This window comes from Dipodomys spectabilis, unplaced genomic scaffold (assembly GCF_019054845.1).
Source record: "Dipodomys spectabilis isolate Male_0828 unplaced genomic scaffold, ASM1905484v1 ptg000002l, whole genome shotgun sequence".
Taxonomy (NCBI): domain Eukaryota; kingdom Metazoa; phylum Chordata; class Mammalia; order Rodentia; family Heteromyidae; genus Dipodomys; species Dipodomys spectabilis.
The window spans coordinates 36,468,484-36,491,287 of record NW_024870679.1 but is presented as its reverse complement, the minus strand read 5'-3'; the positions used below and the strand labels follow the sequence as shown (position 1 = coordinate 36,491,287).

The following is a 22,804-nucleotide window of genomic DNA, read 5'->3' as shown; positions in this document are numbered from 1 at the left end:
CCTTTGTTTTCACTGTGTTTTATGTCGATGCCCTGCATCTTGTATATACACTTCTCTAATTCAGGGAGGGGAAGGGAAAAAATAAAATGCTTAAATAAGGATACAGGTTGACCCATTGTAACAATGACATGTATAAAACATTATGTTGAAAACAAACTTTACATCTTGGGGGGAGGGTAGATGTGGAGGTGGGAGGGAAGGGAAGGAATGATAGGGGAAAACAAAGGATGAGGCAACAATGCTCAATAGGAAATGTACTCATTACCTTGTTCATGTAATGTAACTCTTCTGTACAGCATTTTTACAATAAAAAACATACACACAAAAAAAGAAAGAAATGTAAGTATGCCTCCCTGTATTACTGTTTAAACCTAGGAATGAATGAGAATTTAAGATAGGTATGATAATCTGATTCTTCCACTAAAATTCTAAAGAGACAAGTGAGGTGAGTTATTTTCATTCAGATGTTTCTAAACTACGCATGCCATAAGTAATTCACACTAGTATAGCATCCTCGAATATATATTTATTAATATTAGAATGCCATCAAGTAAACTATTACTTCTCTTTTACAGTAATTTACAGCACTCTTTAACAGATATCAAAGCTATCAATTGTCATTTAGTTTGAACTGCTTCTACTAGAAATGTCCTCAAGAAACATTAACACCTACATGCTGATGCTCAGGTCCCAAATCTCCACTCTGCTCTCATTTGCAGCTGCAAATATATAGGGTGATTTCGGAGACCAGGCAACATCGTAAACAACTTGAGTAGTTGGATAAAAACTCAGAAATGGCTTAAGAGTCTCCTGTTGCCAGATTATGATACCCCAATCTGCAGAGCAGCTTAAGAACACATCATGACAGAAAGGGTTCCATGTTACTTTATATACTGGGCCCTAGAAATAGAAAATTAAAATATACAAGTAAATAATAAGTAACATTTTATATTTTAAACTTAACTAGCATATTAAAAATATCAATATTTTTAGATTTAACACTATCCATTACACACTACAATACCCATTAGTATTTCTTTTTCCTAGAATAAGATCATAAATTGAATCATCCCTTAATTATTCTATATATAATCACAAAAATATATTCATTGTACTGTTCACTGAGTGTTAACATAAATTATATCTTCTTTAAAAGACAGTAAATAATATTAAAGAAAAAATGAGGAAGATTGTGTAAAAACATGGATGGGTTCATCAACACATATCCACAAGAAACAATTTTACCTTGGGATCAGCATAAGCACTTAATTGAAGCTGGTATTAACTCTGAACTTATAAATGTATTGCAAGTTATATATACTGTATACAATGATACTTTTCAACTATAACATACATTATTATACCTGCTGTAATTAAACTAACCTTATGTCCTCTGTAGGTATCTAGGTATTGTTCATTATATGAACAAGAACACTTGTGAATAAGACCTTCTTCAGTGCCAGCTAAGTAGATATTTGTGTCCTAAAACATAAGAAATCCAAAATGGATTAGCTTGTGATATACCAGTAACTACATATAATATATGGATAGATAGAGAATAGATAAGATTGGCTAATTCAGGAGATAATAAAAATCAATTCAAAAACCCAAACAAGAAAATCTGTCTTGAATGTAGTTATCTCTTTTCTTTTTTCTCTGTTATAACTTTACATTGATGAAATGCCTGCAAGAGTACTATGCAAAAGAAAATACAGATTAGTCTTTTGCTGAAATAAAGGATAATTCTTAATAGTCTGCCTAAAAACTACATGGAAAAAAACTTCAGCTTAAATGAGAAAGGGCTTTCTAACATTCAGTGTTCCTGACAATGGAGCTAACAGCACAAGGACACAGTAAATGCTCTTCTACTGGAACTAGTCAGAGAACAAACAGAATAATATGATGATAACTATTTATGTGCATCATGTTAAAAAACAGTTGTTATTGCTGGAAATGAAAAGTTGAACTAGTTGGCATTTCAGACATCCTGAACAAAAAGAAAGAGAAATGCTGTATGTACTGTCTTATCTGACTTCAAATTATAGTAAGAGGCACAGTAAGCAACAAAACAGCACAGCACTGCCACAAATACAGACATATAGAACAATGGAATAGAACAGAAGCACCAGGAATAAGACTATATAGCTACAGCGATCAGACAGTTCAGAAAGGTCTCAAAAATGCATGTTGTAGAAGAGACAGGTTCTTCAACAATGGGGTTGAGATAACTGTATGTCCACATGTTGAAGAATCTAAATCTAGAGCCATATTTCTCATGGTATACAAAACTTGATTCAAAATGGACTGGAAGACCTCAATGTAAGACCTGAAATTGAAGCTACTAGAAGAAAACAGGGAAAACATTGGAAAACATAGGCATAGCCAATGACTTTGACTAGGACTCCAGTTACCTAGGAAGTAAGAACAAGACAACCATGGGATTGCATCAAATTTTAAAGCTTCTGCACATCAAATAAAATAAATTACCAGAATGAAGAGAGAGCAGACAGAATGGGGAAAAACATTCCCAATATTCCAAATGGATTAAGAATTCAAATAATTAAATACTTGAAGAACATATAATAAATAGGCAAATGAATAGAACAGAAGGTTCTTCAAGGAAAAACAGGTGGCCAATAAATACATTAAAAATGCTCAATATCCTTAGCCATAAAGGAAATACAAATCAAGCCAAGTGCCAGTTGCTCATGCCTGTAATCCCAGCTACTCAGGAGGCTGAGATCTAAGGCTCACTGTTCAAAGCCAGCCAGGGCAGGACTCTTATCTCCAATAAACCACCAGAAAACCAGAAGTGGCACTGTGGCTCAAGTGGTAGAATGCTAGCCTTGAGCTGAAGAACTGAGGGACAGCGTCCAGGACCAGAGTTCAAGCCCCAGGACTGACAATAAAAACGTAAATGCAAATCAAAGCTTCACTAAGATTACATCCATCTCACCCTAGTTATATGGACAACATCAATAAGGAAAACAACAACAAATGCTGGTGTGTATGCAGAGGGAAAATAAATTGTTATATATAGTTGGTGTGGGAATGTAAATTAACTATGGAAATCAGAATGGAGTTTCCTGGAAAAACTAAAAGTAGACCTACCACTTGATCCTCCCATATCACTCCTGAGTGTCTATCCAAAGGAATGTAATTCAGGACATAATAGAAATACCTATTTGCCCATGTTTATAGCAGCACTATTCACAATAGGCAAGCTATAGAATTAGCCTAATCAACCAATAAACGGATAAAGGAAATGTAATATATGTATATATATTATGTATATATATATACACCCATATATACACTGAAGTATGTATTGGTTGTCCATCAATCAATGAATAAGAAAATGTGGTACAAATGTAAATACAATAAAGTATACTCGGGGGCTGGGAAGGTGGCTCAGTGGTAGAGCACTTGCCTTGCATGCCTGAGGCCCTGGGTTCGATTCCTCAGCACCACATAAGCAAAAAGAAAAAAGCCGGAAGTGGTGCTGTGGCTCAAGTGGTAGAGAGCTAGCCTTGAGCTGAAGAGCTGAGGGACAGCGCCCAGGCCCAGAGTTCAGGCCCCACGACCGGACCCAAAAAATAAAAAAAATAAAAAATAAATAAATAAAGTATACTCGGCCATAAAGAGGAATAAAATTATGTCACTTGCAGGAAAATGGAGGAAATCATCATATCAAGTGAGGAAAAAGACAAATATACTTGTTTCTCTCATATGTGGTAAGTTATATATAAAGGTCTAGGATATGAATGTTCAAGGAAGACTATTTTGGGGTTGGAGCCAGTGAGATCTAAAATTATAAAACAAAAAAGTATAAGTTAGGGTGGGAATAAGAATGATAGAAGAATATCAAAGCATATGCATGTATAAAAATAATGCAATGAAATCCCCCTTGTACAATTAAAAAAAGAAGATATATAAACAAAAACAGATTTCAAAATATATTTCATATATATTTCATCTATTTATTTCACATATTTATTTCACACACATATATATTTCACATACATATATATATATATATTCTCAACCCAGCATCATTGGCATTTTGGGTCAGATAATTGTTTGGGTGATAGTGGATGGCAGGAGAACTGTGACTACATGATAAACTGTAGAGCATTTAGTATCTCTGCCCACTGGTGCTTTCCCATCTTTGTCTCAACACATTTCAGGTGCAATTTCTAGACATTCCTGAAAGACTCTGGTAGGGAAATCCCCTTCTCCATCATATTGAAAGCTACTATTCTGAAATTAAAGTGAAGGTATATCACAGGATTTGAGAATGAAGAGCGTTAAAAGATGGTTGCAAGAGTAGAATTGAAAATAATAAAGCCTTAACTATAGTCACAGTCATAGGCTAGGACAAGAAGGAATAGATTAATAAGAGTTAAATATTGTTTATATGATAAGGTACAACAGAGGAGGACCTCAAGGTTTTATTTACATAATGAAGTAAATTATGGTGTTACTTTAAGAGATGATCGCTAGATGTGATGGAAAACATGAAATTAGTTTTCTGACAAGTTTGTCATATATGTAAAATTGAAACCTCTTTGCACAACTACATAAAGATAATTTTGAGGGGCTTGGAAGGGGGCTCAGTGGTAGAGTGCTTGCCTTGCATGCCTGAGGCCCTGGGTTTGATTTCTCAGCACCACATAAGCAAAAAGAAAAAAAAAGCCAGAAGTGGCACTGTGGCTCAAGTGGTACAGCGTTAGCCTTGAGCTGAAGAGCTGAGGGACAGTGCCCAGGCTCAGAGTTCAGGCCCCACGACCTGACTCCCCCCCCCCAAAAAAAGATAATATTGAAAAATGGGGAAATAAAGAAGTCCATCATAATATCTGAATTATCTGATTATATAATGCCAAGAGTTTGGGTTTGATAAACATGAACTCAAGTGATCTTCCTAATCTACCAATCCTTAGAGTCATAATTCATATTTAAATGCACTATATTACATGTATACAATATTGTGTTTGTGTACATAGAATAGCAGAAAGGATAAAAGGGGCAAGGAGGGATACCAAAGCATACATTTGTTTTAAAAAAAAAAGAATCAATGCTTCCATAGTTCAACCTTCTACCAGGAAAAACAGGTAAAGGACCAGCATACCCAACTAAAATATTTCTCCTATCTTAAGCTGAAAGCCACAGCTATACTTATTTTTCACATACAAAGGAAGTTATTATTAACATACCAACATTTTATTTTGCTTTATGTCTTCATATACTTCAATTCTTGGAAGAGACAAATGTAATAGTAATAATAATTTACCTTCGGATGAAAAGAAAAACACATTCCAGGTGCCTGTCGAGATATCAAAGCTTCACCTTTCTTCTCCTTTTCCCCTCCTTTTTTGTTGCTACCCATAGTTGTTCGCTTTAATCGCATCAGATCTTTATTTAAAGGAAAAGATATATGACCTGTTATTTACCACACGCACAATCCTGCAAGTATTAGGTAACCTTTCTGCCAATAACATTATGGCTTCTGCCATCATTTTCATGTGATTAAATTAAAATTAACAAAACTAAGAACTAGATGCCTATAAAACAACTAAACCCTGGTTGGTTTGTTTTTTATCATATAAGAACTCTTTGTTCCTTACCATGACAGTCTAGTCCCTTCCGTATGACCCACTTGCATATTCTTCCATCCGCTGAGATAGAAACGAGGATCTCCCTTTTGTCATCACCTGTTGTTCCCCGATCTTGTTCTATCCACTGTAACTGCCATATAGGTCCCAAATGTTTTAGAGGAGATTCACTGAAACAGGGAAAATGACAAATATAAAACCATTTAAATGTTTTTAAACATAATAGTAGAAGGACAGCTATACTAAAGGATAATACAAAATTGTTACCTACTAATAGAATGATGATTTAATTTTCAAAACTGGAGTCAAGTATTTTGCAAATAGGAAAGATAATCACTTTAAACTTATATTCATCAAAGATTTTCTTATTACTTACAAAAGGAAGATTGCACTGGTCTATCTTAGCAGAAGATTGTACTGGTCTATCTTCTATCTTAGCAGAAATACAAAAACAAATATTGTTTTCTTAGAATCTACTTTCATATTCTCTACATTAATTTTTTCATAGTTTTATTGTACAAATTTTTACTTCTTAATTTTTATTATTTTTCTTGGTATTATTGTTGTACAAATGGTTTTTATTGTGATATTTCCATACATGCATATTCCTTGATCAAATTCACACCATATATTGCATTTTCTTGTCTCCTTGGCCACACTTAAAAAATATTTTAGTAAGAATCATTATTCTATTTTCATTTTAACCTATTTTTGTAATACTAGGATGGAACTCAGGGCTTCAAGGTTACTAGGCAGTTGCTCTACCACTTGAGTCATTCCATTTTTATAAATGTATAAGAAGTACTTCTATAATATTCAGCTCTCCATGCATGCTCTCATTTCTTCCTCCTTTCCCCTTCCCACTATTTCCTACTCCCGAACAGTCCCTCTTTTATATTCATGTCACACTAAACACACACACACACACACACACACACACACACACAATGTGTGTACATATATATGTATATATATTATTTTCAGATCTTTTAGGAACTTCCACACCAATTTCCAGAATTGGTAATTGCATTCCCACACCAAGTATGTAAAATGACTCCTTTCTCCCTGCATTCTCATCAGCATTCAATCTTGTTGTTTTTATTCTTGCCATTCTAACTGGGGTGAAATGGAATTTCTTGAGTTCAAGCCAGTCCTGGGCCTGAACTCAGGGCCTGAGCACTGTTCCTGAGCTTTTTTGCTCAAAGCTAGTACTTTACCACTTGTGCCACAGCTCCATTTCTGGATTTTTTTTTTTTTATAGTTAATAGGAGATAAATATCTCACAGGCTTTCCTGACTGGGCTGGCTTCAAACTGAGATCCTCACATCTTAGATTCTTGAGTAGCTGAGATTATAAGCATGAGATACCAGATATCAGTATTGTTTTGATTTGTATTTCCTTTATATCAAAGGACATGTGGCTATACATCCATATCTTTTATGGATATTGAATAATTTTATGTACTTCTTGGCCATTTTCTTTGAAGAATTTTCTGTGAGCATTTAACTTTTTAGCTCTTTAACTATTCAGGATATTAATCTTTTGGGAAAGGTTTTTTTTTCCATTCTGTTGATAACCTCTCTTCATTGAGCAGTTTATTGGAGTTAAGAGCCTCACGGACTTTCCTGTCTGGACTGACTTTGAACTGTGATCCTCAGATCTCAGCCTCCTGAGTAGCTCGTATTGCAGGCATGAACCACCAGTGCCCAACTTTCTCTTCATTCTGGTAATTGTTTTGTTGGATATACAGCAGCTTTTTTCCCCCAGAAAATGTTTAATTTGATGAGATCCCAGGAGTCAAGTCTTGCTCTTACTTCCTAGGTAATTGGAGTCCTTTTACCCATTTTTGGATACATTTTTATATACCATGTGAGATAGGATTCTAGATTTAGATTCTTCTACCTGTGGAAATTTAGTTTTCTCCGCCTCATTTGTTGAAATGGCTGTCTCCATCACATATTTTTGAGACCTTTGTAAAATATCAGATAGCTGTAGTTATATGGGCTCGTTTCTGGTCCTTCTGTTCTGTTCAATTTCTCTATGTGTCTATATTTGTGCCAGTGTCATGCTGTTTTGTTACTTACTCTAGCTCTTAGAATAATTTGAAATCAGATACTAATCAGATAATACAGTATTTTCAGCATTGTTCTTTCTTTTTGTTCAGGATCATTTTGACTATTTTTTACCTTTTGTGCTTCCATGTGAGTATTAGAATTGAGTTTGAATTTTTATGAAAAAATCCATTGTCATTAGATGCAGATTGTATGTGCAATTATTTTTAGTAGTATAGATTTTCTTACAATATTATTTCTACAAATAATTTACATATGACAAATGTGATGATGAAGTTATAGATAGGATGCACAAAAGGAATGAGGTTTCTGAGAAAAGTGGCACTAAAACTATACTTTAAGAATTGTTTACAAGGCATTAAACCAAGATATTTTGTTGGTGAGGATGGTAGAAAAGACGATGGAGATAAATTAAGACAGAGCGTTCCAAATGGAGAGACAATATGAAGGAGCATTAAATGTTTCAAACTAATTAAATCATTCTCAGTAATAAAGTAATTCACTCAAAAGTAACATTACAACAATCTTCCTGAAAAAAAGCATGCACTAAATATTAATATCATCCTTGGATGCTTACCTACAGTCCAGAACTGGAACATTACTCTTGCTCTGTACATTATAAATTGCAATTGTGCCATTGTGAAATCCAACTGCTAACAAGTTAGGTGTTCCAATGGAAAAATCCACAGTAGTAACTCCATATGTACTATGAAAAATACGCTCTGGCCACTGAGGGAAAAAAGTCATCATATTACATTTCAAACTTAGGTTTATAGATTACAATCACAATAAGGCAAGGAATGATGGAGGCTGAGACTACTCTGATGATAGCGGAGATGAGAAAAAGTGTTAGTCTACGTTTAATTACTCTAGTCTCTATAACTTCAAATATAAAAATAGGCTGGGAAGGTGGCTCAGTGGTAGAGTGCTTGCCTCCCATGCATGAAGCCCTGGGTTTGATTCCTCAGCATCACATCAACAGAAAAGGCCAGAAGTGGCACTGGGGCTCAAGTGGTAGAGCGTTAGCCTTGAGCTGAAGAGCTGAGGGACAGTGCCCAGGCCTAGAGTTCTAGCCCCACAACTGACCAAAAACAAAAACAAACCAACTATAAATAAAATCTCAATTAGTTATTTCCTGGATCTTAATATATTTATTTTTCTCAATCACTTTACAAAATATTTTGTGGGTTTCTATAGCAATTGCCACATTTTGGTAATCTTTCAGTAGGATTAATATTACCGTCACGTATTTACCTATTTACAAAAACACATAGTGAGCTACAAACAAATAATCTAGCACGTGCTAATCATCTTGACAGACAAATGCTGTTTCCAGCAGTTGTTTTAGAACTTGGGTTATCTATTCTAAATACTAAATAGAAAACTCTACCAAAAGTTTCTAACATACTCTATTTTACAATTTATGTCTAGTTTAAATCACTTTCTAACCATCTATGTGGAAAAGATGACAAACTTCTGACAATTCTGTCAATCCTTCCAAATTTAAAATAACATATATTTCTATATATACTTAGCTTCCTGACAGTTTGGGTCTATTATAATCATTTTAATCATTGTATATGTTGTCTTACCCTTCTCCAAGTTTTCCACTTTACACTTGAGTTTTGAAGTAGAACTAAATGTAAACTTATGAAGTAACAAAAAATTACTTATTATTATTCATTCTCTTTGTAAAATTCATGGCAGTAACACTTATTAACCTTAACAGATTAAATCTGTTGAGGAAACACAAAGATCAGGTATGAAGTAGCTATTCATACATTAAGAAACCACCAAGTATAAAAAAAGATGTGTCATTTTCATATGATTTTCGGTGTAGATTGCATTCTTCTTTAGTAATGGTTTGAATTTATATCACTATATCTAGCAGCATCTTGAGTCTTAATAAATATTTATTAAGTGACTTACTAATGGAATTCCTTTTATGTCAACAAGAACAAATTTTATCGTATGTTTAAAGCAAAATACAAAAGTCTTGATTGATAAAATATCATAGATTTTGTTTAGTTATTAGATACAATTACATGCTTTATGAAAACTTTGTTTAACATTTAACTAAAATAAAAATGATTCCTATTCCTGTTAGGGTTACCATGGGATTCTTTATTGACCAGCAGCAAGCTAATCCTCGTTTTTGTTCTTTAAATCCAAAGTGCCCGTAGCCAACAGCCAAAAGGTCCTAAAATTCAGAGAAATAAATTTAAAATAAGACAAAATAGCACAAAAAATATTGTCAGAGGCATGAGGAACTATATTTAAAAATCTTAATAAGAGGACTAGGAACGTAGTTTAATGGACAACACGTGCTTAGCATACAAAATGCCTTGGATTCAATCTTCAGCACTGAAAAGAGAAAGAGAGTGGGAGGACAGAGGAGTAGAGAAGGAAGGGAAAAGAGAGGAGAGGATGGGAAGGGAGAAGAGGGGAGAGAAGAAGAGGAGAGAAAAGGAGGAGGGAAAGAGTGAGGAGGGGAGAGTGCAAAATAAAACACACAGGTTTAGGTGCTATGGATTGTTTCCTTCCATGTGCCTAACACTTTGTCTGTCTCTGTCTGTCTGTCTGTCTGTCTCTGTCTCTGTCTCTCTCCTTCTCCCTCTTCCTCTCCCTCTGCAACATCTTGCTGGCAACCAAATCAGTTAACACTTTGATCTTGGACTTCCCAGTAAATCACAGGCTGTTGTTTAAACTACAATCTACAGTATTTTGTTATGGCAGCACAAATTGGGTAGTACAGTAATTACTTCAAGAAATGACTATGTATTTGGAAACTAGACCAAAAAGACACATATTCATGTACAAATTATATATATAAACTTAGTAATTTATAAGATAAATATAGAACTAAAAGATGAGACTACTTAGGAGGAGAAGGGAAATGGGGAAGAAAAAAGTGAATAATTCTGTAATATATTGCAAGTATACATGAAAGCATCATAAAGAATGTCAGAAAAGAGCATGGAAAACAGTACTAGATGTCTGCTTCTCCCTAATTCAAGAACAACATAGTATTAACAACAATTTTAAAAAGAAATAGATCTGTAAATATACATATAGACAAATGTTTAATCACTAGCCAAACATACCCACCCTTTGTCATCAGAATCTTTGTTTTTAAAATACTGTATTTTCGGGTCCCATCATAGTTTCATTCCAATCTTCTCTCCATAATTGCCCCTGTCTTAAATAATTATCACTACTGCCCTTGTCACTGATAGTGACAAACGCCAGTTTGTTTTCTCCAGACTCTGCATAGGCAATTACTCTAAGAATTACTCAAGAGCTTCTCTTATATGCTTCCACAGAGGAATTTTTCATACCAAAGGATATATGCAATTAGTATATGGTCATATGTACATAGCTTTTGAGTTTTTCTGCTCATCTGGTAAGATTATCCTAAATGTATACTAGTTATTGCAAATAAAGGAAACAATGGGACCTATATTTCTTTGCATCTGGCTTACTTCGCTTTCTTCACTTTCCATTTTATAACAAATGAGGCAGTGACATTTTTTTTCTGATGGAGGCATAGAATTCCATTGTATATATACACAACATTCTCTTAATCCATTCATCTACTGAGGGGCATCTGGGTTGACTCTGTATCTTAGCTATGGTATAATGCTGTGATAAACATAGTTGTGCTGGTAGCTTTAATATGGCCTTGTTTGTGATCATTGGGGTAAATTCCCAGAAGTGAGATTGCTGGGTCATAGGGGAGCTCTATGTGGAGTCTTTTGAGGAACCTCCATACTCCTTTCCAAAGTGGTTGAACAAGTTTACATTCCCACCAACAATGCAGTAGGGTTCCCTTCTGGCTACAGCCCCTCCAGCATCTGTTGTTAATAGATTTCTTGATTATAGCCATTCTAACTGGGGTGAAATTAAATCTCAATGTTGTTTTGATTTGCATTTCTTTTATGACCAGAGAGATAAGAATTTCTTCATGTGTTTAGTGACCATTCTAATTTCTTCTTCAGAGGAATCTCTCTTTCTTTACCCCACTTATTAATCCGGTAGTTGTTTCTTTGAGGATTTGTTGCTAGGGGATTTAATTTTTGAGTTCTAAGTATACTTTAGATATGAGGCCCTTGTCTGTTACATGATTAGTGAAGATCTCCCAATCTGTGGGCTTTCTATTGATCTTGCTAGCTATGTCCTTTGCCATGCAGAAGCTTTGCAATTTCATGCAATCCCATTTGTCCAGCCTTTTTTTGATTTGTTGTGTTTCTGGGTCTTTATTAAGAAGATTTTGGCCTGTGCCAAGGAACCATAGAGTTTCTCCTATTCCTTCTTGTCATGTTTTCAGGGTGTCTGCTTTGACTTCAAGGTCTTTGATCCATTTGGAGTTGATTCTGATGCAGGGTGATATATAAGGATCTAGGTTTAATTTTCTATAAGTGTTTAACCAGTTTTGCCAGCACCATTTACTGAAGAGGCTGTCTTTCTTCCATCCTATTGTTTTTTAGCTCCCTTATTGAAGATTAGATGGCTATAGGTCGGTGGGTTCATTTCTGGGTCTTCAGTTCTATTCCATTGGTTCTCAGGTCTGTTCTTCTGCCAGTACCAAGCTGTTTTGATTACTATGGCTTTGTTATAGAGTTTGAAGTTTTAGTATTGATATTCCTCCAGCATTGTTCTTTCTGCTAGGGATTGTTTTTGCTCTCCAGGGTTTTTTATTGTTCCATATGAACTTTTTGGATTGCTGCTTCTATTTCACTGAAGAATGAGTGGGATATTGATGGATATTTGGGATATTGATGGGTATTGCATTGAATTTGTAGATAGTCTTTGGCAGTATTGCCATTTTCACGATGTTAATCCTCTAAATCTAGGAGCATGGGAGTTTTTTCCACTTGCTTAGTTACACTTTAATTTCCTTTTTCAGGTTTTTAAAGTTTTCATCATAGAGGCCCTTCACTTCTTTAGTTAATTCCTAGGTATTTTATTTTTTCAGCTGTGCTCTTCTCATTATTGTTATACGGAAAAGCTATTGATTTTTGAGGGTTAATTTTATACCCTGCTACTTTGCCAAAGTTCCAAATCAGCATAACTTGGAAGTAGAGTCCATGGAGTTCATGTCATCTGCAAAGAGGGAGAGTTTTACTTTATCTTTCCCTATCTGGATCCTCTTTATATTTGCATCTTGTCTTATTGCTCTAGGTAGGCATTCTAATACTAAAGTGAAGAGGAGTGGAGAGAGTGGACATCCTTATCTCATTCCTGAATTTAGAGAAAATGGCTTTAGCTTTTCGCCATTAAGTATAATGCTGGCTGTAGGTCTGTCAAACACAACCTTTATTATATTGAGGAATGTTCCAAGGATTCCTAGTTTTTCCATAGCCTTCATCATAAAGGGGTGTTGAATCGTGTCAAAAACTTTTTCTGCATCTATTGGATAATCATGTGGTTCTTATCCTTGCTCTTATTGATGTGATGAATTACATTAATTGATTTGCATTTATTGAACCACCTTTGCATCCCTGAAATGAACCTGTTTCATCATGATGTATGATTTTTTTTGATGAATTGTTGAAATCAATTGCCCAGAATTTTGTTGAGAAGTTTTGCATCAATGTTCATCAAAGAAATGGGTGTACAGTTCTTTCTTTGATGCATCCTTGCCTGGTTTTGGGACGAGGGTTATGATAGCCTTATAGAGTTTGGTAGTGAACTTCCATTTTCAATTTTATTGAAGAGTTGGAGGAGTATTGGTGTGAGTTCTGCTTTGAATGCCTTGTAGAATTCAGCTGTGAAACCATCTGGTCCTGGGCTTTTCTTGGATCTGAGGTTTCTTATTGGTGCTTCTATTTCGATGCTTGATATGGGTCTGTAAAGTTGGTTTAAATTATCTTAGTTTAGTTTGGAGATATCAATATTTGCTAAAAATTCTTCCATTTTTTCCAGATTCTCAAATTTGTTAGCATAAAGGTTGAGAAGTATTCCCTTATAATGTTCTGAATCTTTGTTGTTTCTGTGGTGATGTTTCCATTTTCATCTTTGATTTTTGTTTCCAGAAAAAGAAGAGAATGTCAATGTTGTTAATTTTTTCAAGGAACCAACTTTTTGTTTTGTTGATTATTTCTATGGTTTTTTTCAATAAAGTTTTTTTCATTGTGAATATACCATACAGAGGGGTTACAATTACATGAGCAAGATAATGAATATATTTCTTATCAGGTATTGTTGCCTCCTCCGTTTCCCCTTACCATCCCTGCCCTCACATCTACTGCCCCCACATCCCCCGAAGTTGTAAAGTTCGTTTTTCAACATAGCATCTTGTACATTTCATTGTTGCAATGGGTCCACCTGCACTATGAGTTTTTTTTAACTCTAATTCATCTAATTCTGATTTATTTTTAATTATTTGTTTCCATCTACTGGATTGGGCTTTGGCTTGTTGCTCTTTTCCAAGGAGCTTCAGGTACATCATTAAATTGTTGGTTTGAGATCTCTCCAATTTGTTGATGTAGAATTTTCCTCTAAGTACTGCTTTTTCTATGTCCCAGAGGAGCTGGTAATTTGTATATTTTTGTTAAATATCACAAAGATTTGAATTTCCTTTCTAATCTCTTTGATGACCCACTGGTGGTTCAACAGTGTGTTGTTCAGTCTCCATGTGTTACAGGATTTTCTTTGGTGGCTTTTAGTGTTGAATTCTAGTTTCATTCCTTGTGTCCGAAAGAATGCATGCCATGGATTCAATGTTTCTGAATTTGGACAGATTTGCTTTGTGACCTAAAATGTGGTCTCTTTTGGAGAATGTTCCATGTGCTGCTGAGAAGAATGTGTATTCTGATGTTGTTGGGTGAAATATTGTGTAGATGTCTATTAAGTCTAGTTGTTTAGGTCCGAGGTTTCTCTGTTGAGTTTTTTCCAGGTTGATCTATATAGCAGGGAGAGTAGCATGTTAAAGTTCCCAACAATTAATGTCATGGGATCTATGGTGATTTTAGGGAAAGTAATATTTCTTGGATAAATTTGGGTGCTATGGCATTTTGTGAATAGATGTTCAGAATTATTATATTCTCTAGTAGGGGAGATCCCTTTATTAGTATGTAATGTCCTTCTTTTTCTCTTCCTGCTAATTTTAATTTGAAGTTTATTTTTTCTAATATTAGGATTGCAACTCTTGCCTGTTTAGGCCATTTGCTTGGTAGATTTCAGAATATGTTTGTTTCACTTTTGGAATATGTTAGTTTTTGTGGGCAAGGTGGTCTCTTGAAGGCACAAGATGGAAGTATCTTGCTTTGTGATCCAACTCGAAATCTGTTGCTTAATTGGGTCCATTAATATTGAGAGTTAGGATTGAGAAGTTCCTGCCATGTTATCCATCTTCTTAGGAGCTGTGCCTACTGTGTTCCTAATATGATTCTCTGTTTGGGGGCTGTTTCTTGGCCTTTATGGTACTCTTGTTGGTTTTCTATGTGTGGAGTATCTTTAAGTACGTTTTGTATGGCTGGAGATACAATTGTTACAATTGTGGAGATACATTGTTACAATTTTTCTTTGGTGTGTGGAAGGTTTTTATTTGTCCCTTTGTTATGAAAGAGAGTTTAGCTGGGTACAAAATTCTTCATTGATAGTTGTTTGTCTTTAGGATGTGGCATACATCATTCCAGGCTCTTCTTGCTTTCATAGTCTCTGTAGCTATTCCGACTGGTTTTCCTTTATAGGTGACTGATCTTTTCTCCCTGACAGCTTTAAGGATCCTTTATCTGGTCTCTATTGATCCTGTGCAGATTACAGTGTGGACGATTGGATGTCCTCTTCTGGTCTGGTCTATTTGGTTTTCTAAAGGCTTCTTGTTTCTAAATGGACCTATCTGATTGTATATTTCAGAAATTCTCTGCTAGGATTCTGTTAAATAAACTTCCTAGACCTTTAGCTTCTGTCTCTAGGCCTTCCTCTATACCTATCAGCTTTAAATGAGGCCTTCTGATGGTGTCGTCTATCTGTTGAATGGGTCTTTCATATTTCTTGGATTTGTCTTGAATCTTATCTTTCTTTATAATGTCTAGGCTATCTCCAATCCCAGAAATTCAATCTTCTGCATGGTCTAGCCTACTGTCAAGACTTTCTACTTTGTTTTTATTTCCTTTCCTTCTAATTGGTCTGATTTGATGGCTTCACTTTCTTGGTTGGAGCTTTGTTTTAGATCTTGTATGGACTTTATTACCTCCTTGATTTTGTTTTCAGTGTTCACTCTCAAATCCCTTAGTTGAGTGGTTACATTTTCATTGGACTCCTTTTCCTTCTGTTGGAATTCATTCAACTTTCTGTTTGTGGCCTCCATGGGTTTCTCTAGCTTTCTGTTTGTTGGATTCCATGAATCCCTCTATTAATCTTTGTTTATTTTTATCGTGCTCACACAATTCCTCCATTAATCTTTGATTAGCCTCATCATGCTCATGCAATTCCTCTATTAATGTTCAGTTAGCTTCATCACACTCATGAATTGCCCTAGCCCTTTGCAATGTTTCAGTCTTGTCATTCATCACTAGTGTTTGTAGAACATTTTGAGAACTCTTCTCTGGATTATTTATCAACTACTCTGTTGCCTGTTTATCATGAGCAAAAGATGAGGTTATTGACTTGCCATTTTTCTTGTGTTTCTACATCTTGCTCTGCCCATTTGGGTACGAAAGCAAAACTAATTCCTAACTAGAACACTGTTTTAAGGCAAGCATCAACCCAGAGCCCAGTAGTTGCACCGATTTTTTTTTTGACACAGTCAAAATGAGTACAGATACAGTTTATTTCAATAATAAACAACTAGGGATCAGTGGACTAAGAAAATCAAAAAAGGAGTCAGGGGACTAGAAATTAATAGGTATAGGGAGAATTGTGAGGTGAAAATAAGATTAAAGCAATGTAGGGAGAAAAAAGAAGAGAGGGAAGATAACTAAGACCTAAATTCAGAGAGAGGAAAAAGAGAGAAAGAAAGGAGAAGAAACAAAAGGAAAAAGGAAAAAAAGAAAAGAAATTTAAACATTTTTAATAAAAAACTTAAAAATTATATAAGTATAAAGAAATAATACTACAATTAAAGGAACTTAGGTTGAGAAATTGAGAATTAAGTACTCTTTGTCTGAATAAAGTTTGCACACAATGAAGGATAAGACCTAAAAATTAAAGATGGGTACATATCTGGGATGAACAGTATAGCAATTAAGTAGAGCAAAAAAAGAAAAAGGACAAAAATGGAAAGGGGAAAAAGAAAAAAGAAAAGAAAAAATAAAATAAAAATAATGAAAAAAGTAGAAAAATTTAATTTAGTAGAAAAAGAATTCTTTAATTTATTTGGGGATTCTTGTGTCTTCCCTGTGTCTGTATCTAGTCTCTTGTTGGAGTCTCTAATTTGCTTGTGGTGTTTGGTTTTTCCTGTGGCTTAGTCGGTTTCTTAAATCAGTTTGTTTGAGCAGACAGAACAAAGCTCTGCCTTACCAGCACAGAGACTATGTGACCCTCCTCCAGACTAGTTCAGTGGGAGCGCAATCTGCTGTGTGTTTCACACAAGAGGGAGAGGGCTGCTTCTTCTAACTTGGAGTCACTGTGAGGGAGCTTGAATGTAGGTTGGGTTGTGGCCTGTCAGTAATCAGTAGCTTTTCCCTGAGGGGAAAACACTCTTGTGGCCAAGCCTGGAGCCCTTCTCAGGATTTATGTAGTATACAGTTTCAAATTGTTTTTCTTTTAGCTTTCTGAAGCTGGGACTGCAGCTCATGCTACAGAGGGCTGGGTCCACTTCTGGCTGTGTTTACCCAGTGTGGAGTCACCCTGCCCTGGGTGGAGCTCCCTCCTCTCAGGGAAAGGCAACTCCCCCTTGGTGGAGCTGAACCCCATTGGTCAGGTTCCTTTTCCCTGTTCAAAACTGGCTTGTTAGTGTCTACTTCTAAGGCCTGAGTTATCTGCTAGCTGCTCTGCCCCAGTATTTGGAGTATCAAGATCATGTTCTTCTCCAGTGTTGGGGGAGGGACTACCTTCCAAATGCTGTTCTGTAAGAAAGAGTGGGAATGTCTTGTGGGGTACTCATGCCTTTCCTTTGGTTTTGGGGCCATCTGCCATCTGCATCTGTCTGTGATCAGCAGGATGAAAATTTCTGCTCCTTGTCAGCTTGTGCTGGCAATGAGTTGAAGCCATTCTCATTCTGTCTCTGGTACCTTTGTTCCAGGCTGTGTCTGTTGATATGGCAGCAGTAGCCACTGCTGCCACCACTGCCACCATGGCCACCGGTGAGTGCTCAAATCTCTCTCTCCTCTCCTCTCTCCTTCCCCTCCCCTCCTCTCTCTCTGTCTTTGCCAGTCCTGGGGCTTGAAATCAGGGCCTGGGCACTGAGCTTCTTTTGCTCAAGTCTAGCACTCTACCACTTGAGCCACTGTACCACTTCCAGCTTTTTCTGTTTATGTGGCACTGAGGAATCAATCCCAGGCCTTCATGCATGCTAGGCAAGCACTCTACCACTAAGCCACATTCCCAGCCCACAAATCTGACTCCTTAAACAAGGTGCCTGAATTTTTCCTCTCTGGCCAAACTCTCTGTACTATGATGGCACACGTGGTGTGACTCTCTCGCCTTGGATTTTTCACTGGAACACTGAAACTGGTTTCTTCATGAGAGCTTGGTTAGCCCCGAGCTGCTCCACTGCCATCTTCCTCTGTCTCTCCTCTGTAATTTTTTTAAAGCAAGCAAAGCATTCCTCAGCTTGATGATCTTCTTTGCGCAAAATGACTTTTCACAGTGCAGTAGATGAACATTCTGGTAGCTGATATATGTGTTTAGACCCTGGCTGTTTCACCTACTAGTTGCATAATATTGGGCAAGTTATTTATGCTTTTTATGCTACAGTTTCCATACCTTAATAGAGGAAATGTTAGTATCTACCTTATAGAAGTGTATTAATATAGGTAAGATATAGTGCTACCTAAGTATTTGTTAAAATTAGAAAATCTCAGAATGATTTTGCACATTTCTAAGGTCACTGAGTTAAGCATACACTTCCAAATATGACTTCTTTCAGGAGGCATTGGGTACAAGAGTTTTGGTATGTTAAAATAGATAAACTACGCTGGTATAATTTTCAGTACTAACATGGATTCAAAATATGTCATATCCCAAGTGTATATCCTAAAATAAAAGTAATATTTTTATATATAAGGAAAAGAACATTATTTCATAACTATTTGCATTTTATGCTTTGGAAAACATAAATTTGTTTTAGAGAAATTTTTTTTTGGTTGGTTGTGGGGCTTGAACTCTGGGCCTGGTGCTGTCCCTCAGCTCTTCAGCTCAAGATGAGCACTCTACCACTTCAGCCACAGTGCCACTTCCAGTTTTCTGGTGCTTAATTGGAGATAAGAATCTCACAGACTTTCTTGTCCAGGCTGGCTTTGAACCATGATCCTCAGATCTCAGCCTCCTGGGTAGCTAGGATTACAGGCATGAGCCACTGGCACCCAGCTGTTTTAGGAATTTTGAAACTAGGGACTATGCTCTGTAGGAAGGGAAGAAAGTTTGATTATTAATTCAATCATTGCTTTAAAAAATTGATGAGATTGATAAAATGGCTGATAACTTACTGGATTTGCTTTATTCCAGGAAAGGCTGCTCACATTAAGGCCTTTGGTTAAGTCACAGGAAAAAGACCAAAGTCGTTCCAAATTGGCTGGTATTGTTGATTCTTCTGCATGTATTTCTCCTTCTTCTTCCTCCTCCTTCTTATATTCATCCTCTGCCTCTTCCAGGTTCTCACCTTCTAAAAAGTCTTCAGGCTCTTCAGGCTCAGGTTCTAAAATTAAATCAAATAGAAACATTATTGTCCTCTATAATCTAAAAGGCTGTCAGAGGCTTCAAACAGCATCTACATCACTGACACTTCAAGTATTATTGGATCTGCTGGATTTTACAGCTGAAATAATAGAGCACCTTGAATCGTGTCTATATTACTGCAGTCTTTGGTTGCTCTAGATGCCACTAAAAGCTAGCAGCTTTTCTGACCATTCAATAAATAAGCCACAGTGGCATATTCAGATGAAAAATGTAATGCCTCTAAAGGACAAAAGATAAGTTAGGTATTGTGACTGTTTTTAAATTGGAAAAGAAGTCAAATGCAACCTATATACTGTAGATGGTATTTTAACTTATACCAAGGAACACCCCCACACACAATTTAACTAAGGTATAAGTTCCCTTACATCTTGTCAGATTTAAATCCTAACCTCTGATGTACTTATGTCAAACCAGTAGGTCTACCTCTTATTAACTGAGACCAATACTATAATATCACCCATAAAGTGGACCATTGTTATGTTTTATTGAAATGAAATGTCTGTGTAAACCAAATTATAATTTAGGGCTGAAGAGGAACACTTGGTTTATTGCTAGGCTGGTCAGCTGAAAAATGGGTTTCTGTGGGTTCTTTTTCTTCATTTTATCTCAATAGATACTGAAAAAAAAGGTATTTCCCTTATGAATGGCACATCAAAGTATGAAGATGATGTGTTCATTTGCTCAGACTATAACATAGAGAAGTCCATTGCCTTTCTGCCTGCCTTTTCTTCATTCTATTTCTTCACTGATCTTCTCTGGAAACTGCCAAAATATGCAATGTGAATAAAAGTACACTGGCCAAAAATAAATCAGTAGTGACAGATATGGTGGCATATGCCTATAAACTCAATGCTCTGGAGGTGGACGCAGTAGCATCTTGAATTTAACGGGCTATATAGTAAGTTTAAGGTCAGCCTGTACAACAGAGTGAGACCCTGTCTCAAAAAATATATCCACATAGGATGTGGGATTAAAATGTTACATATAAAATGAAAATTTTGAATAATAATGAAATTTAAAATGATCATAATTTATATTTTTTCTAGATTTAACTAAAGTTAAGTATTTGTAACAAGTTTTTTAATGTACCCATATAAAAGATTAATTAGACTTGAAGACTCAAAAACGAAAGTGTTTTCCCTTATCCATATTTGCAAGCTGGGAATAAAGTAGGCAAAGACGATGTAATTACAAGAACGAACTGTTAAGTAGATTTCAGATAAAGGCATTAAGGCATCAAAGTTTAGGTTCTTTTCAGGGTGACTAAGTAAGTCTATTTTGGCTAACTTTTAGGGTGCAAAGCAACCTAGTGATATAACATCTGGCTAGGTTGCATCCATTTTTGAATGAGATACTCTGAGATGTGTAGTTTATTCTAGACAGTGGGAAGGTATTGAAAGTTTTTGAGCAATCAAGTGCCATATGGTTATATAGTGGTCAAAACGCATCAATAAGGTGGGATGGTATAGAAGAAAAGGAATCATACTTGGGGTCAAAAGACCCTCACTGAATGCCTAATCTTGTCACTTACTGTGTAACCTAAATTTTTTTCTATAGCCTTCATTTTCTTCATTCATGTATTGAATCTGACTTATCTCTAAAATCAATCAAAACTTTCAAGGACCTAGGGATATAGTTCATTAGTAGAGGCATACCTCTGGATTCAATCTCCATCACCACTAATAACATCACTACAAATAACAAAAAATGAGAATACTATTGGCTCAAGACTATAAACAGTTTGGGAGACTGAAATTGGAGGACTGAAGGACTCTAATTTAACACTGGCCTGGGCATACATATACAATCCCTTTCTCAATACATAGCCAGGCATAGTGGTGCATGCCTTTACTCACAGCTATGTGTGAGGCTAAGATTGGGAGCCTAAGATTGGAAGGATAATGAGTAGAGAATTTTGTGTATTCTCACTCAATGAAAGAAAATGGGTATGGTGGTACACACTGTTATCGCAGTTATGCTAGAAAGCCTAAATATTCATGAACCCAAGCAAAATGTAAGACCCTATTTCAAAATTACCTTTAAAAGAAGGCTAGCAAAATGTAAGACCCTATTTCAAAATTACCTTCAAAAGAAGGCTAGAGGTACAGCTCATAATAGAGTATCTGCCTAGCAAAGATTAGGCCCTAAATTCAAACCCTAGTACTGCCAAAAAATAAATAAGTAAGAAAATAAATATGTAATAAAATAAGGCTGGAGAAATGGTGAATGTAGGGTATTGAGCAACATATGCAAAAGAGGTTCAATCCCCAGCAAAGTCAAGATTTTATATAATTAATTAATTAATTAAGAATGGTAAGGAAAACAAAATGTGAATAAATGAGCTGAGTTTTGTATCAATGAGGGTAGGAAGACTGCTTTGCAATATAATTTGGAAATGGTAATAAAATCCAGAATATGAACATTTAATGGCAATGGAAAAAAGGATTAAACATGAGAGAGTCTACAGAAAATGTAACTAATTGAATGTGGGGACTAGGAGGAAAAAAACCATAGTGCTTATTCCATTTTATATCTAAGGAACAGTCTTTTGTGGATTTCCTGGGTTGGACTCTATTGTTACTTACATGTTAAGAGTTGAAAACTATAAAAATACATCTTCTAATCATAACCCAGATTAGAGATTATAATAGTATCACTTAAAATTTGTAATTGAGTGTCTAAGCATGAATATGTTCTTAAAAAATACCTTTTAAAATAGGAAGCTGACGATAAGCTGCAAACTTTGGCTGAAACACATTTTCCATTAAAACTCGTTCCATAAAAAACAAATCCTGATGAAAATGGTCAGATTTTAATATTGTCTCTGACTGGTCTTCTTCATTATCATGCACTTTAGTCAGAATTACATTTTCTATATCCATTAGAGAACTAGCTTCACTAGCTATAAAATGTAAACAGAATGCAATTATAAAATATCCAAATATTGTTAGAGGATTCATACAATCTAAATATTTTTAAATGATATTTTGTCATTTCTCTTTATACCAATTTCCAACAACACATGTATTTGTATATACACATATTAAACTTTAAACAACATGTACATATATATTAAACCTTTTTATGTACACATAAAATGTAAGATAAACACATATTAATGTGTTTATTTTGGAAATTTATTATTATTATAATTTATTTTGGAATTTTAAACCATCAATATACACAGTTTCTCAGAAGATAAGCAATGAACATTTTATTAGGTAATTTATCTGTATTAGTTCATTTTATCTTGCTATATCAGAAAACTACAGACTG

At 35.4% G+C, this 22,804-nt stretch overlaps 1 protein-coding gene across 2 annotated transcripts in view; it reads right to left on the bottom strand.

The window, feature by feature from the left end:
- Window positions 1-22,804, bottom strand: part of Dnai4 (dynein axonemal intermediate chain 4) — a 61,634-nt gene that overhangs the window by 8,996 nt on the left and 29,834 nt on the right. For both annotated transcript variants that reach the window (XM_042679507.1, XM_042679515.1), the window contains exons 8-15: window positions 22,236-22,430; window positions 19,279-19,487; window positions 9,798-9,884; window positions 8,262-8,413; window positions 5,625-5,782; window positions 5,291-5,412; window positions 1,384-1,482; window positions 674-900 (exon numbers count right to left, since the gene is read on the bottom strand). In XM_042679507.1, the coding sequence (XP_042535441.1) occupies window positions 674-900; window positions 1,384-1,482; window positions 5,291-5,412; window positions 5,625-5,782; window positions 8,262-8,413; window positions 9,798-9,884; window positions 19,279-19,487; window positions 22,236-22,430 (1,249 nt within the window). The remainder of the gene's footprint in view (window positions 1-673; window positions 901-1,383; window positions 1,483-5,290; window positions 5,413-5,624; window positions 5,783-8,261; window positions 8,414-9,797; window positions 9,885-19,278; window positions 19,488-22,235; window positions 22,431-22,804) is intronic.